This window comes from Struthio camelus, chromosome 13 (genome assembly GCF_040807025.1).
Source record: "Struthio camelus isolate bStrCam1 chromosome 13, bStrCam1.hap1, whole genome shotgun sequence".
NCBI lineage: Eukaryota > Metazoa > Chordata > Aves > Struthioniformes > Struthionidae > Struthio > Struthio camelus.
In genome coordinates this window covers 23,696,547-23,709,439 of record NC_090954.1, presented here as the reverse complement: position 1 = coordinate 23,709,439, position 12,893 = coordinate 23,696,547, and the positions used below count along the sequence as shown (strand labels likewise).

At 36.5% G+C, this 12,893-nt stretch overlaps 1 protein-coding gene across 17 annotated transcripts in view; it reads right to left on the bottom strand.

The window, feature by feature from the left end:
* The window catches only part of ANKHD1 (ankyrin repeat and KH domain containing 1), a 125,165-nt gene that overhangs the window by 42,715 nt on the left and 69,557 nt on the right, over nt 1-12,893 (bottom strand). For 15 of the 17 annotated variants that reach the window (XM_068959867.1, XM_068959871.1, XM_068959873.1 and 12 more), the window contains 2 exons: nt 12,193-12,295; nt 1,480-2,223 (listed from right to left, as the gene is read on the bottom strand). In XM_068959867.1, the coding sequence (XP_068815968.1) occupies nt 1,480-2,223; nt 12,193-12,295 (847 nt within the window). The remainder of the gene's footprint in view (nt 1-1,479; nt 2,224-12,192; nt 12,296-12,893) is intronic. The other 2 variants (XM_068959876.1, XM_068959877.1) reach the window with 1 other exon arrangement.

Genomic DNA, 12,893 nt, shown 5'->3' with positions numbered 1-12,893 from the left:
TGTTAATAACAATAACTACTCCAAAGATTTAGCCTGTTGACCAAGTTTTGCGTTAATATCTCAAATTTTCCTCCTTGCATGCTCATGTATCAAATCTTGACTAAAAATATTTGAGAATAATCTAATTGCATTTTTGTTGTAAAGTTAGCTGAATAATCTGAAGAACATCTTAGAGTGGCAGATGGATGACACCATGCCAGAGAAAAGTGAACTAAGACTTTAACTCTGAAGTACAGATTCTTCGAGTTAAAGCTTCTTTGAGTTAAATTGTACAACTGAAAGGGAGCTGACATAACACACCACAACTATTCCACCTACTGAGATTTCCAGGGAAGGCTGCAAAGTTGCAGTCAGTCTTGACTTCTATGAACTTCACTACAGTGAGTTACCATTCTGAAAGTTCCTGGGAATTGTTAGCCAGAAGTCTTATTCCACATTTCCAAAGGCATAAGGGGAAGTTAAGAGGACAGGGCAGTGACCACAGAGAGATTAAAAAAAGAAAAAAAGAAAAGGGCTGAGGAACCGACAGAAGGAGCAAAGAAGAGTCAAGAAACACTGGATTAAAAAAACAAAACAATAACAACAACAAACAAAACCACAGGCCATACAGGCACAGTCCTAAACAATAGTGGCTATATCCTGCATACGTCCAGCAGTAAAGAGAAATCCTACTTAAATACATGAAAAGGAGCTCAACAACAGTACCTCTTTTTCACAACGGGGCTTACCCAACCCACTGTGGGGGGATCTTGATTTATCTTCATGAAGTTACCACCAAAAGCAAGAATGCTTTGATTTTTGCTTTCATCCAGACAACATGACATATGATATGACATATTTTTGCCATATGTTAAATCTAATAAGTAGTTATTCCTGTTTAACATCCATAGTTTAGAAGGTATTCTGAAAACACAAGCCATTACAGAGAAGCACTAAAGAACTAAATGGTTGTGCACAGATTTCAGATGTGTTTAAACTGTAGCAGCATTTCCAGCAGAATGGAGAGATACATTTGTCAATACAAGTGACAATACTTAGTATTTTTCTAGAGATGGCTACTATACTAAGGAAATTCACTAAGGTATATGCCTGCATGTAAAATCCTATGAAAGAAAAAAAAAAAAAAAAAAAAAAAAAAAAAAGAGTAACGTTTTCAGGTTTCCTAATGGCCACTTCTAATCACTCATGATTAGGCTTTTTAAAGAAGCACAAAAAAGGGACTAAAACATGTCTCTGGGACAGGAAGTTTTGCACTTTGGAAAGAGGTTTTTTTGGGTTTTTTGGTTTTTTGTTTGTTTTTTTTTAAAGTCTCATGTTAGAATTGGAAGTGACTGTTAGGATTAATAGCACTAATCAGGAATTTTATTCTTAATCAAGTATTCCCAAACTGGAAAACCCCAAGATGCTTTTGGAGGGAAGGAGAGAAAGGGAAACTGAGCACACAAATTAATGCAAAAATAGGTATATTTCTTAACCCACCTGCTATTAGGTCATCAAGAGTGTCGGTAAGCGTCTGTGCTGGAGTGGCAACCATTAATCCGTCTGGTTCTTGAACTAACAGCCCCTGCCCAGCAATTTGCTGCTGCTGTACTACATTCTGCTGATTACCTAATGCTTTCTGAAGTTCAAGAGACTCTGTCCCATTATAACCTAAATTACCAGAAAAATTACATTGCGGTGTTGGCAAAGGCTGGATGGGGACAAACTCTATTTGTTCAGCAGGTGGAGGAGACTGTTGTTGCTCATCATCTTTAGACAAGATTGTGTCAACCTGAGGTAACCCTGAAAAGTTATCCTCTGGCAGACCCTTATCAGCTTCCACTTCTGGGAAGACCCCTGTAAGTGGGCACTGCTGTTGCAGGGGAAGTGGTGTGTCTGTCTGACCTTTGGTCTCCAAATATTCTTTGGTAAACTGCTGTTGTGTTTTCATCTGCAACTGCCTTTCCACCTTCTGTAGCTCCTTCAATATTTTCTTCTTCTTCTGTACTTGTTCTTCTCTGTTCTTTTTAAGTTCTTCAATCTTATCTTTATTTAAAGGTTCACCTTGAATTAATTCCAATGATTTAAGTTGTGCTTTTTCAATAGCACTAATTCTCTGTCCAAGTTCATTCAGCTTGCCTTCAGTCTCTTCTACTATGCATTCCAAAGGCTGGTATGGGTGAAAAGGTGGCAGTAGGTCCTTATCTGCTACCTGCAGGGAACTTGACTTCTGCTTGGATGCACCTAAGCACATGAAAAATGTTTGAAAAAATGCCATGCTGAAGATACCCCATACCTCCCCTCTCTCCCACCAAAGAAAAAAAAAAAAAAAAAGAAATCTTTTCAACTAACTGCACATCTGTCAAATCACAGAAAGGTAAATCCTATACTCCATTTTAAGACAGAGAGGTCAAACCGAATAGCTGGAATTTTCAATAGTGGTGCTAAACAAAATATTTATCCCTCAAACACAGCTGTTTTAATCTTAAGGAATTAGGAGCCTTATGATTTCGGATATACTTGACAATGCATCTGGTAAGTCAAATCAGTAAGAAGAGCAAGGCAATTTAAACAATTTACTGGATGCTCAAAGTTGTTCTGTTGCGCAGAGCAAATTAAACTAACAAAAGTATAAACCTTTTTCCAGAGGCTAACTTTCAAAAGCAAAGGTGCCAGCAAAAGCAGTCCATATTTAAGAGAAACTAACACTACAGGAAGATCAATATTTTGAACTAGTATTTCTCCAAATGCTATATAACATTCCACCATTACATTACAAACTGAATCCTGCCAGTGCAAACTTAAAAATGTATACAAATATATTTTAAGCTTGGGCATCCTTTTAAAAGTTTTGAGAGGAAATTAACCTTGTGCTTGCCTCCCTGTCTCCACTAACAAATTAACAATTCTGCTCACTATTAAGACCTAAACATCTTCAACATTCATCTAGCAAGAAACACCATGCCAGGTCAGTCCTTCCATGAACGATCACAAGGAACAGCTTTCAGGCAACCCAAGCTGCTTTTCTGAAAGCCACATATGTGAAAGCTCCAGTCAGATCTTGCTAATAAGAATCTATTAAATGCTTAAATTATTTCCTCAGTGAAAAAAAAAAAGTTTAATTAAAAATGAGAAAGGTTTTAGCTTCAAAGAATTTTCTACAGCAGCTCCCATTCTGTAAATGGTGATAAATATAGTATTTTTAAAGAGAGACAACTTCACAATTAGTAAAATAGACTCATGCAATTTGCCATTAAAAGAGGAATTAAAGTTAGATAGTCTTAGCCAGTGCTTATTAAAGATATCTAAACATAACATTGTTAAGTGAAAGTCTGGATGGAGGAATTAAGTCTCAGATAAATCACTAGTTCTGGAAGGACTTACGTATCCTAAAGCACTGCTTTATTTCTCCCTGGACCTTCCTTCAAACTACTAATTCAAAAGAGATGCCATTTTACACTGCTGTCAAAACAGGAGTCTCACACACACACACATCGCACTTGCAGATGAATCTTTTTTAATGAATTAATTGAGAAAAACAGTGAGGAAAAAATAGAAATACGTGAGAATTTTCTCTTAACAAAAAAGAGAAATAGTAAAATAGAGCTGAACTAAACCCTGTGCTGAATACCTTCACCAATCAGATTCTCTGCAATGAAAGCAAAGTCTACCTAAATATAAAGGAAACAACACAAGTCTTGATAACTTCAGGAAATATCCTAGAAAGTCATCCCAGCATACTTCAAACACTATAGGTACATTGAGGCTCATACCATTTTAGCAAGCTCTTTCTCTAGCTTAATATTTTATATTGCTGCCTTGCACTGAAAGATCAGTAGTCCCAGTAGAATCCCTAGCCCAAATATTTTTCCTATTTTTTCTCTGAAACTTAAGTCCCAAAAGAATTTTTCTGAAGAGGATATAAAATTTGATTAAAGATTAGCAATAACGCTCTCTATACTGGTTGGTAGACAACTATCTCAAGTCTGTTTTAAGCTGTTAGCTATTTGGCTTTATAGTGTACTTTTAAGGTTTACATAGTTATCCTTTCATTTTAAATATCACGATTTAATTTACAAATTCATAATCTCTTTTAAGTTTTGGAGATCACTCTTGAAATTTCCTGACTTTTGGTAGGTCTGGACAGCTTGCATCACCCCGTAGGAAAGAGAAGATGTAGCTCAAAGAGCTCCCAAATAATGAAGTATTAATATTGTCCCTCTCAATTAACTCCCACCTGAGGAGAAAACACGCCCGGTTGTCATAAGAAACCTTTTCTAAAGCCACAGGGGAAAGTACAGAGCAGAAGCATAGTCTTGTATAAAGACCTGATGCTTCTAGTCTGTACGTACTGACTAAAGGACAGAAGGCTGGTCGCACTATGAGCGACAGACTCCCCAAACGGCATCTCAGATTTGGAATAAACACTAAAAGCTCAGACAATTTCTGAAAATAGAATTTAGGGAGATTAATACAGCCCATGTCATGCTATTGGACAAAGATTATACAAATATGACCACTCTGCAAATGAAAAACTAGGCTCCTGGAAACTGTGAAGGTGTGGAGATACACTGTAATCAGCCTCTAATTTGGCCACTGTTCAGGTTCTAAACCACCCTTTCCATGTCAGAAAATATTTGCAACCTGTAACATTGGGGAAAATAGAAAACAATGAGGGATGAGAAGAAAGATTAAGGGTTTGCTGAACCCGAGGTTCACATTCTAACAACCAGGTCAACATATCAGAAGCTGCTGCTGGTAGCTTCAAAAAATGTAAGTATTGTAATATAAGAATATCAAAAGTATTTAAAAGTAGCAATTAAATGCTTCCTAGTATAGTCAGATTCCTTTAAGCACTGTAAAACTTACAGGTAAAGAACTTTTTGAAAAAACTCAAAGTATCTACTGAACACAACCATAAATGTCTTCTCCCTAAAACAGTTTAATAGGTTCCACAGTGACATGCAGAATGCCAGCAGCCTGTTATAAGGCTGTTATTCAAGACTACAGTATCAAACGGAACATTTTACTACTGCAAAATCTGAGTTAGAGAGGCAATCTTAATTTTAAATTTCCTCATTTTATCCAAATCTCCCCTATATGAAGATATCCAGAAAAATCCTGTGTCTGCTTTAGTAAAGAATCAGGAACAAGGCTTTTTTGTACTTTCACTTTTAAAATACTTAAGTACAGTAAAATTTAAAAAATAAATTATAGGTCTGACCATAGTTAGGTCAATCTGGTTTTTTTTTTTTTTTTTAAATTAGTTAATTTATCTTTGGGAGGGGGAGGACTGTAAACATTCTACACAACTTAATATTACTAGGTCTAATTTTGTATTAACTAGTCAATCTATTTTCTAAAGCAACTGTTTAGAAGATCTGTTCAGAAGACCTGAAGACTGAAGGTCAACGAAAACCCAGATGCTGCTACACAAATATCACTTGCTATCAGGTAATGAAGATTACAGGAAAGAGAATCATTCAGTTGGAAGGAAACCCATAGTGGGTACGGGCATGCCAGAAAAGCAAAAGGGAGAACCATTTCCTAATTTATTTTGTGAATAGTAACACCAAGTGCCCTTTTATTTACATGTCCATGTTTCCACAGTTTCTGGTTCCTAACCTTTCCAATTCATTCTTAACCATCAATCCCACGCTAAGCAGAGAGTCTCTGTTTAGCTCCTTCCCTACACCCTCCACTTCTTTTCACAGGCAAGTCATTTTTTTGACCAACACACACACTACTCTGGATAAAACGCGCTCTGAATAAGACGTACTCTGGACCAATGCAGCTTCCCGTCATTTCCCTTGAATTCTTATTCACTCATAGGAAGTGTGAGGTAAAAGTGTCCCATGTACACCTATCGTACTCTTCCAGCACATTGCAGACAGTCTCATCAATACCTAAATTGGTTTATATATACCTATATTGGTTTCCATTCATCCAGATCAGCAGCCCCCAAAAATCATTATTAATTCCTTCAGCACTGAGTAAAATGCAGTGGAAAACACCATTATGTCTTCCGGCTGCAAGTAACATCTAGAGATCTTAGACACTGCACTGCCTGTAAACAAGAATCTGCAAAAATAACCTTGCTGTTTCCAGTCTGCAAATAGCTGCAAGCTATTCAACTCTTCTAATTTAGGTTTGCATAAAACATGTTCAGTCTTTATAGGCTCTCTGATACCATCTTTCATCCTTAGGGTTACAGTCTGATACCATCTTTCTTCCTAGTGCTTAAGACTCTCTAGGAACTTGCTCTTCTAGTCCCGACTTCTAATCTAAAGGACATCTTGTTTTCCCAAGAAGAATACAATTTATATGACCTTGCACAATGAATAGAGTAGCACCAGTGAGATGCAAACCGTCCAAAATATACCTAGTTCATACCAGCTTATCAACTTTTAATGATATTGCTATTAGATGTACCACTTATATTCGCCAATATCCAAATGATGGCCCATACATCACAGTAATCATGCAAGGAGGCACTTCTACTGTCCTCTGCAAGTCTGAGGACAGAGGTATTTACTCCAAAAAAGTTTTGACAAGCAGGAAGTAGATACATAGTTTTTTGATTTTTTTTTAATGTAAATAAAGTCTAATTCATGTCTTACCCTAAAAAGTACCTGAGAGATAAATTAGCAAGAAGACAACATTCTTGCTGACCAAGTTGTTTCTCAGTAAGCAATTACAGTTAAAAACAATCGCTAATTTATTTTTAAGGTCACTTCAGAAGACTGAAGATTCATTTTTCCAGCCATTATAATTGTCAGGTGATTTCTATCAATGCAATTGCACTTCAGCTTAGTAGTTTTCATCTTGGCCACCACCGGCAACAGTTTTATTTGGCATTAGATGAAATTCTGACACTTGTTGACAGTCAGCTCCTTAATTTCAAGAGCTGTTGAAAAAAAAAAAAAAAAGGGTCCAAAAAAAAAAAAAAAGGGGTCCAAATCAAGTTTTTTGGCATACAAATTGACAACAAGAAAATCTCAACTGTGGGATACACATTTGCATTTGCATTTCAAATACATTTCCAAATAGTATCCAAATCTGTATGAATCACCATGTCATAATTAATATCTCACCTAGAATTTCAAAAACAATCTGTTCCTCCCTTCACACAAGGCAGATGTCAGGAAGCATAAATCCATAGTAAAGCATTTCAAAGAAAAGCCTGTCTGCTATCATTCTTACACTTCAGAGTGAAATCAGATTTGTTCAAGAAATAAGATACCTGAAGTTTAGGATTTGATTTGCAGGCTGCAATTAAAACTCACCAGCTCCAACAGGGGTAGGGTGAGCTCAATATTGAATTTTTGTGAAAATTCCATATTTAATTCTATAATTCATATCAGTAAAAAAAAAAAAAAAAAGAAAAACATATTTGAGAAGCTGGGGAAACAACCAGTCAATCCACATACATACATGCAAAATATTACAAAATTTGGCTAACTGGACAATGAATAACCTACAACATTTTCTAGAAAATTGCAGCTGCAACATTGTTTTTGACAAGTTCTAATTCTCCTTTATGAACAAGATGATTCATGGAGGGCATGTTTAGATGAGTTTATATTCAACTATGTTCCTCTTGTGAACCATGTAGTATTTTGCCTATGTTTATTACTTCCACAGCTGCTTTTATAGGCTACTTGCCAGGAATAGGTGCAATGACATCCAAGAGCCAAATGCTAAGTGGTTGAAGAGAAAAGCCCCACAGTGTAATCAACTCACTCAGTTTTCTGACATTCAAAAAAAAAAAAAAAACTTTAGTTACTTTCCAATTTTAATCTTCTACCCGAGTTTCTTCTAGTAGCTTAATGGAATCTAATTGGGAACTCACTCAGATGCAATTGGTTAGTAGATTAGACCTTCAGAGGAACAGAATTTCGCAAACCACTGTGAAAATGTTTTTATTACACTTATGCTCTTGGGGGCATACACATGTATCTGGTTTAAATAATCCGCTTGCACTGCTAAAGATTCACATAAAAGAAAAACAAGAATATAAGTCTGCTAAGAAAGTATGAGTGAAGTTAGAAAGCCAAGAGGCATGGACTGTTTTTCCTCGAGGTACAAAATATTATCTGGAATTATCCACCTTTATTGATATACTACGCTTGGGATCTGGTAGAAAATCAGAAAGGGCAGAGTGCAAAATCTCAAGTAGAATTTATAATCTTACATTAAAATCAGAGAAGAATGAAAATTTAATTTAGGATCCTGCATGAGACCGACCACAGGAAGTTGCGCTTTGCTTGGTAACTCATCTACGATAACTGGGTCAAGCGCTGACCCATGCAGAAAATACAGAAATGGCAAGAGTATATTGAAAGATGTTGAACCATAAGGAACAGTGAACAGACAGTTGGACTGTGCACTAGAGAAGCCTGAACGGGGTCAAAATGAAAAGTCTAATAAACCAGAATGTTAGCTGCTTTTTCATTCTTCCACTCTACAAAATCAGCATCATCTTTCTAATCCTATTGTTAATCTGACCCCCTACTTCACACACGCTCCACAACGTGCAAGATAGCTCTGTCAGAATATATTCCAATATAACTTTTAGGCAAAAAAAGTCAGATTTAGAGATGTTCATGGAGTTTGTAGCTATTGAAGCTATGTGGTATTTTCTTCAAGCCATTAGGTTGTAAAGTAAAATTTAGCATGGGGATATGGGGGATACTCACTGGCACTGCTGTACACGAAAGCTTAAAACATTCTTAAAAACTTCTCTCAGCTTTAAGTGGATCCTTGTCTTCCACTCAGGGCCCAAGGGCAGATATGGACAGTTTTTTTGTGAAAAACGTTAAATCCATTCAGTTCATTCTAAGAACAAGCTCCCCAAATAAGACAGACTGCAAGTTACTGCCCACTAAAAAACAACAGCGAAGTCTAATGACAGCGCACTGGTAAGTCTGAAGCACTCAATTAAGTTTGCTAATTAGTTTGTCTGTATGCACAATTGCAAATTAGTGAAGAAGTGAAACGTGTTTGGAAAAAGCTTACAAAAAGCTCACATTCCACTCTCCAAAAAACAGACTATTTTAAATTTTGACATGTTTAAAAATACTTCCCATGAATTCAAACAATTTGACGAAGAAAAAAACCACTGCTGCATTCCACAGACTTCCTAAGCATTCCCTTTTTGCACAAGTGCGTTGTTTTTCAATCGTGTTCTAAAGCTGTACTGCGGGTACGCACCACAGAGCTTGCCAAGGGTGCTCTGTGAAAGCCCAAGCACACTGCAGAGTCATGAATAACCACTGAGAGCTTAGAACCCATTCTTAAACGTTTACTTGCATTTACAAGCTATACAATTTTATCAATGGCAACAATATTTCAAATGGCATTCTCTGTACAGAGTGATTTCTTGAAGACACCTAATAACATTTCTTATGACCATTTCATATGCTGGAAATGGCCCACAATTTGCAGGGCACCATGAAAACAGCCCTTAAAGGTACACTTAAAATTACAAAGAGCGTCTGATGATATTCACAGCTTATACTCACTAGGACTCACAGCTCATGCAGCCTGTGTAAATTTAGTATGGGCAAATCCTTAACATCCCAGCATATTTGCGAGGGAGTGAGTGAGAAGAGCACTCTGTCTTAATAAGGAAAGAATTACACTGGCTGGATTCAGACTGTGTCAGGAGAAACAGTTTATAAACAGCTCTTCAGTCACCCACTCCGCTTCATTTTGCCTTGCAAGACGTCTATCTGCTCAGTGCCACAGCTTAAAAAAAAAAGAAAGAAAAAAACAAAGGGGTAGGGTGGGGAACATGCTCAGAATGTGTTCATGCATTTGTGTGCAGGCTGGGGACCTGACTATACCTAGAGGTAACACTCATGACAGGGCAGCATGGAGAGCCACTTGCCCTAGGGCTCAAGTGCTCAGGTACACTTCATGTAATCACTTCTAGGGTCAATTCTCCTTTTTCCTTTCATTTGATTACCTTCCTATGAGGTTACCATCTCTGCATAGCATGTTTATCTGAATGTCTCTAGATCCACTGTCAGCTCTGAAGGGCTTTTCTTTTCCCTTGCTGCTCAATATTGATATTAAATTATTTGCCAAAACAATTGTTCAAATAGCAACTATTCCATAAGCTTTCTTGATCTATTGAAGGATGATGATGCCATTCAAAATAAAACCGTAAATACTTTTTTGAAAAGCTCACAATATATTTGAACACTAATGATAACATAGTGAACACTAGTTCTACACCTGACCTGCCAAGAATTATTTAGGAAACAAATTGTTGCTATTACACTTCTTGCAAAACTAATATGGATACTATAAAACATACTAAGCTGAGGTTTAAAAGGCTGGGTGTCCCTCTCCATTCCCTAAGTAGCTAAGAGTTTATGCAGGAACTTAGAGACCCAAGTCTAATTCTGAAGGTAAGAAATTTGTTTCCCACAGGATAAGCAATTTTGTAACATAACAACTTAACACTACATTTTTTTCCCAAGGAAATAATAAAAATATGTCTATTTGCACCCTCTTTTAACCCTCGTCTCCCAAGAAGTCTAACAGTGAAAGTCTGGTATATTTAAGCCATGTATGTATCAGAAGTTAAGAATGGAAGCTTAGCAAAGAACTCTTATTCTACCACAGTTAAAGTATCAGAGTGGTATAATTACAATAATCACACAGCATTTAACACAAAATATCTTTTTCCCCTAAAGACTTCAGATGCATGAAAGTTTTACGCACAAGGTCTGCGGTAATGCTTCATTAGTCCAATGGCACGCTTCAGATTGCTATGTCTCTTCCAATACATCACAGATTAATCTTTGCCAACACACATGAAGTATGTCCTGAAACACTGAGAACTAACACTCTCAATGCGAGTTCCATCAACATACTACAGCTAAACAGATGCCTAAAATATGTACTGACATTTATTACAAGTTTTTGATGGAATCTCTTTCTTAAACTACATCAATTATCTGCATTTTATGATTTGATTAAATATTGCCAGACTTCAAGCTCATATTTTAGTCTTCTGACTCAGTATCAACTAATCTTTCACTGATTCCCATGCATCATAAAATATATTTCCAGAAGACTATCCTGCCTAGTGTCACCAATAGTTATTTAATTGTAAGGGCACACATGCTGGTATAGACTTCTTCCTGTTCCATTAGAATCAGAAATTGCATATTCATTTTTTATAGACTCCAAAATAGTAAAATGTTCTATGCATATTAAGTTCTAGGAAAACTGTACAGTAACTATATTGGCAAAAGAACAACTGCACATCAATTATCAATACATAGCATATATGTATAAAAAGAGTCAAGGATGCACACTTAAACACCATCAGGTACACAATTTTTGTTTTCATTTGTGCCCCAGAGGTTTTTTTGCTTGTTTGTTTTAGGAAACACTGGGCACTTCCGGAATTAAGTAAAGCTATTTAATAGAACTTTGGATACTATAGTATTTAATTTCTCCAATTAAAAAAAGGAGGGGGAAAAAAGAAAAGAAAAGAAAAGAAAAGCAAACAAAATCCAAAGCAGTAAGTCATTAACAGTTGCAGTTTTTAAATTTTCCACTAGAGAATCTGCTTCTCTCTCTGAGTTTGCTTATCAGAAGTGAAGAATTCAGTACAGAATACATGGCTGGTAATGAACTGCCAATTTTGCCATTTAACGACTGAAAACATTTTTAACCAGTCAGCGTAGCTGTGTTCAAAGCAAAAACTCTGATGTGACTATTACTTACAAGAGTACTATTGCCAATACAAAATAAATTCTCCTCTGAGTAGACCAACTTTGAGATTCTATAATGCCAACATGCTAGTGTTGTTATTTTAGAAAAGAAGTTGATCCAAGTTCATGGATAAGAGCTGCAACTATTCTAGATGATCAATTTACAACATCTAAAAATTAACACCACACCTAGAGTTTACTAATGTTTTGATCCATCTGGGCTATGGCAGTTACCACAACCTTTTTCTTCCAAAAAGTTAGAATAAGCATCATCAGTAACCAGTGTTATTATAGTGTAATATACGAAAAAATAAGCAAAAACTACACACTACGTAAAATAAGTTTATATTTAAGTTATACCTTCCTTACAGGTGTTTAAGAATTGGAGGGAACTTTACTATGCATAAGGGCTCATAAAATTTTCCCCAGCCTGGAAGTTTCCAAATTGCATATATTCTCCAGGTGGCTACATACTAACCTTTCACCACTCCCAAGAGAGGTGGCGAGTTCTCTTGAGGGGTTCTGTCAGGTTCCTGGGGAGGTACAACCATAGCAAGCGTATGCACTGGTACACGAGGAACCTTAGAATAAAGCCACAGACACATATTCAGATAAAAACTTCTTGAATGGGACCAACCTTGAGGTGTTAATAAAACATACTTTTCTACAGCAGACCTCCACTCCACTCTTCCCCAAACCTCCACTCCACTCTTCCCCAAACCGTGTATGCTATGCTGTCTCTCAGTATAACCTGTTCCATGCCTTTTATAGTGGGTAACGTGTCAAAGTAACTCCTTGTCTACCACCAAACTTATTTTGCAGGTAGTATTGGACAGAACCCCATGTCACATCGGTTTTCAAATCTGTAATCTGTTCAAAAATCCTGGACTGTTTAGGCTATAACATTGTTAACACCTTTAGGCTTTTAATCAACTAACTCCATTAGAAGTCTACTTCTCAGACCACGTGGAGAATTGCAAGTTTATGCAATATTTTTTTTTTTTTTTCATATAACAACCAGAATCCAATAATGACATTTGAGAGGTGCTGTCACAAGGCTTTAGAATTGTTGAAACAAAATCCTGAGCAAATGTAATCAAGAAAATAAATTCTTTTGACATACTAGGTTTGGGACTATCCTGTTTAAGGAGCAGAAAATGTAACAAAAAGGTTTATGCA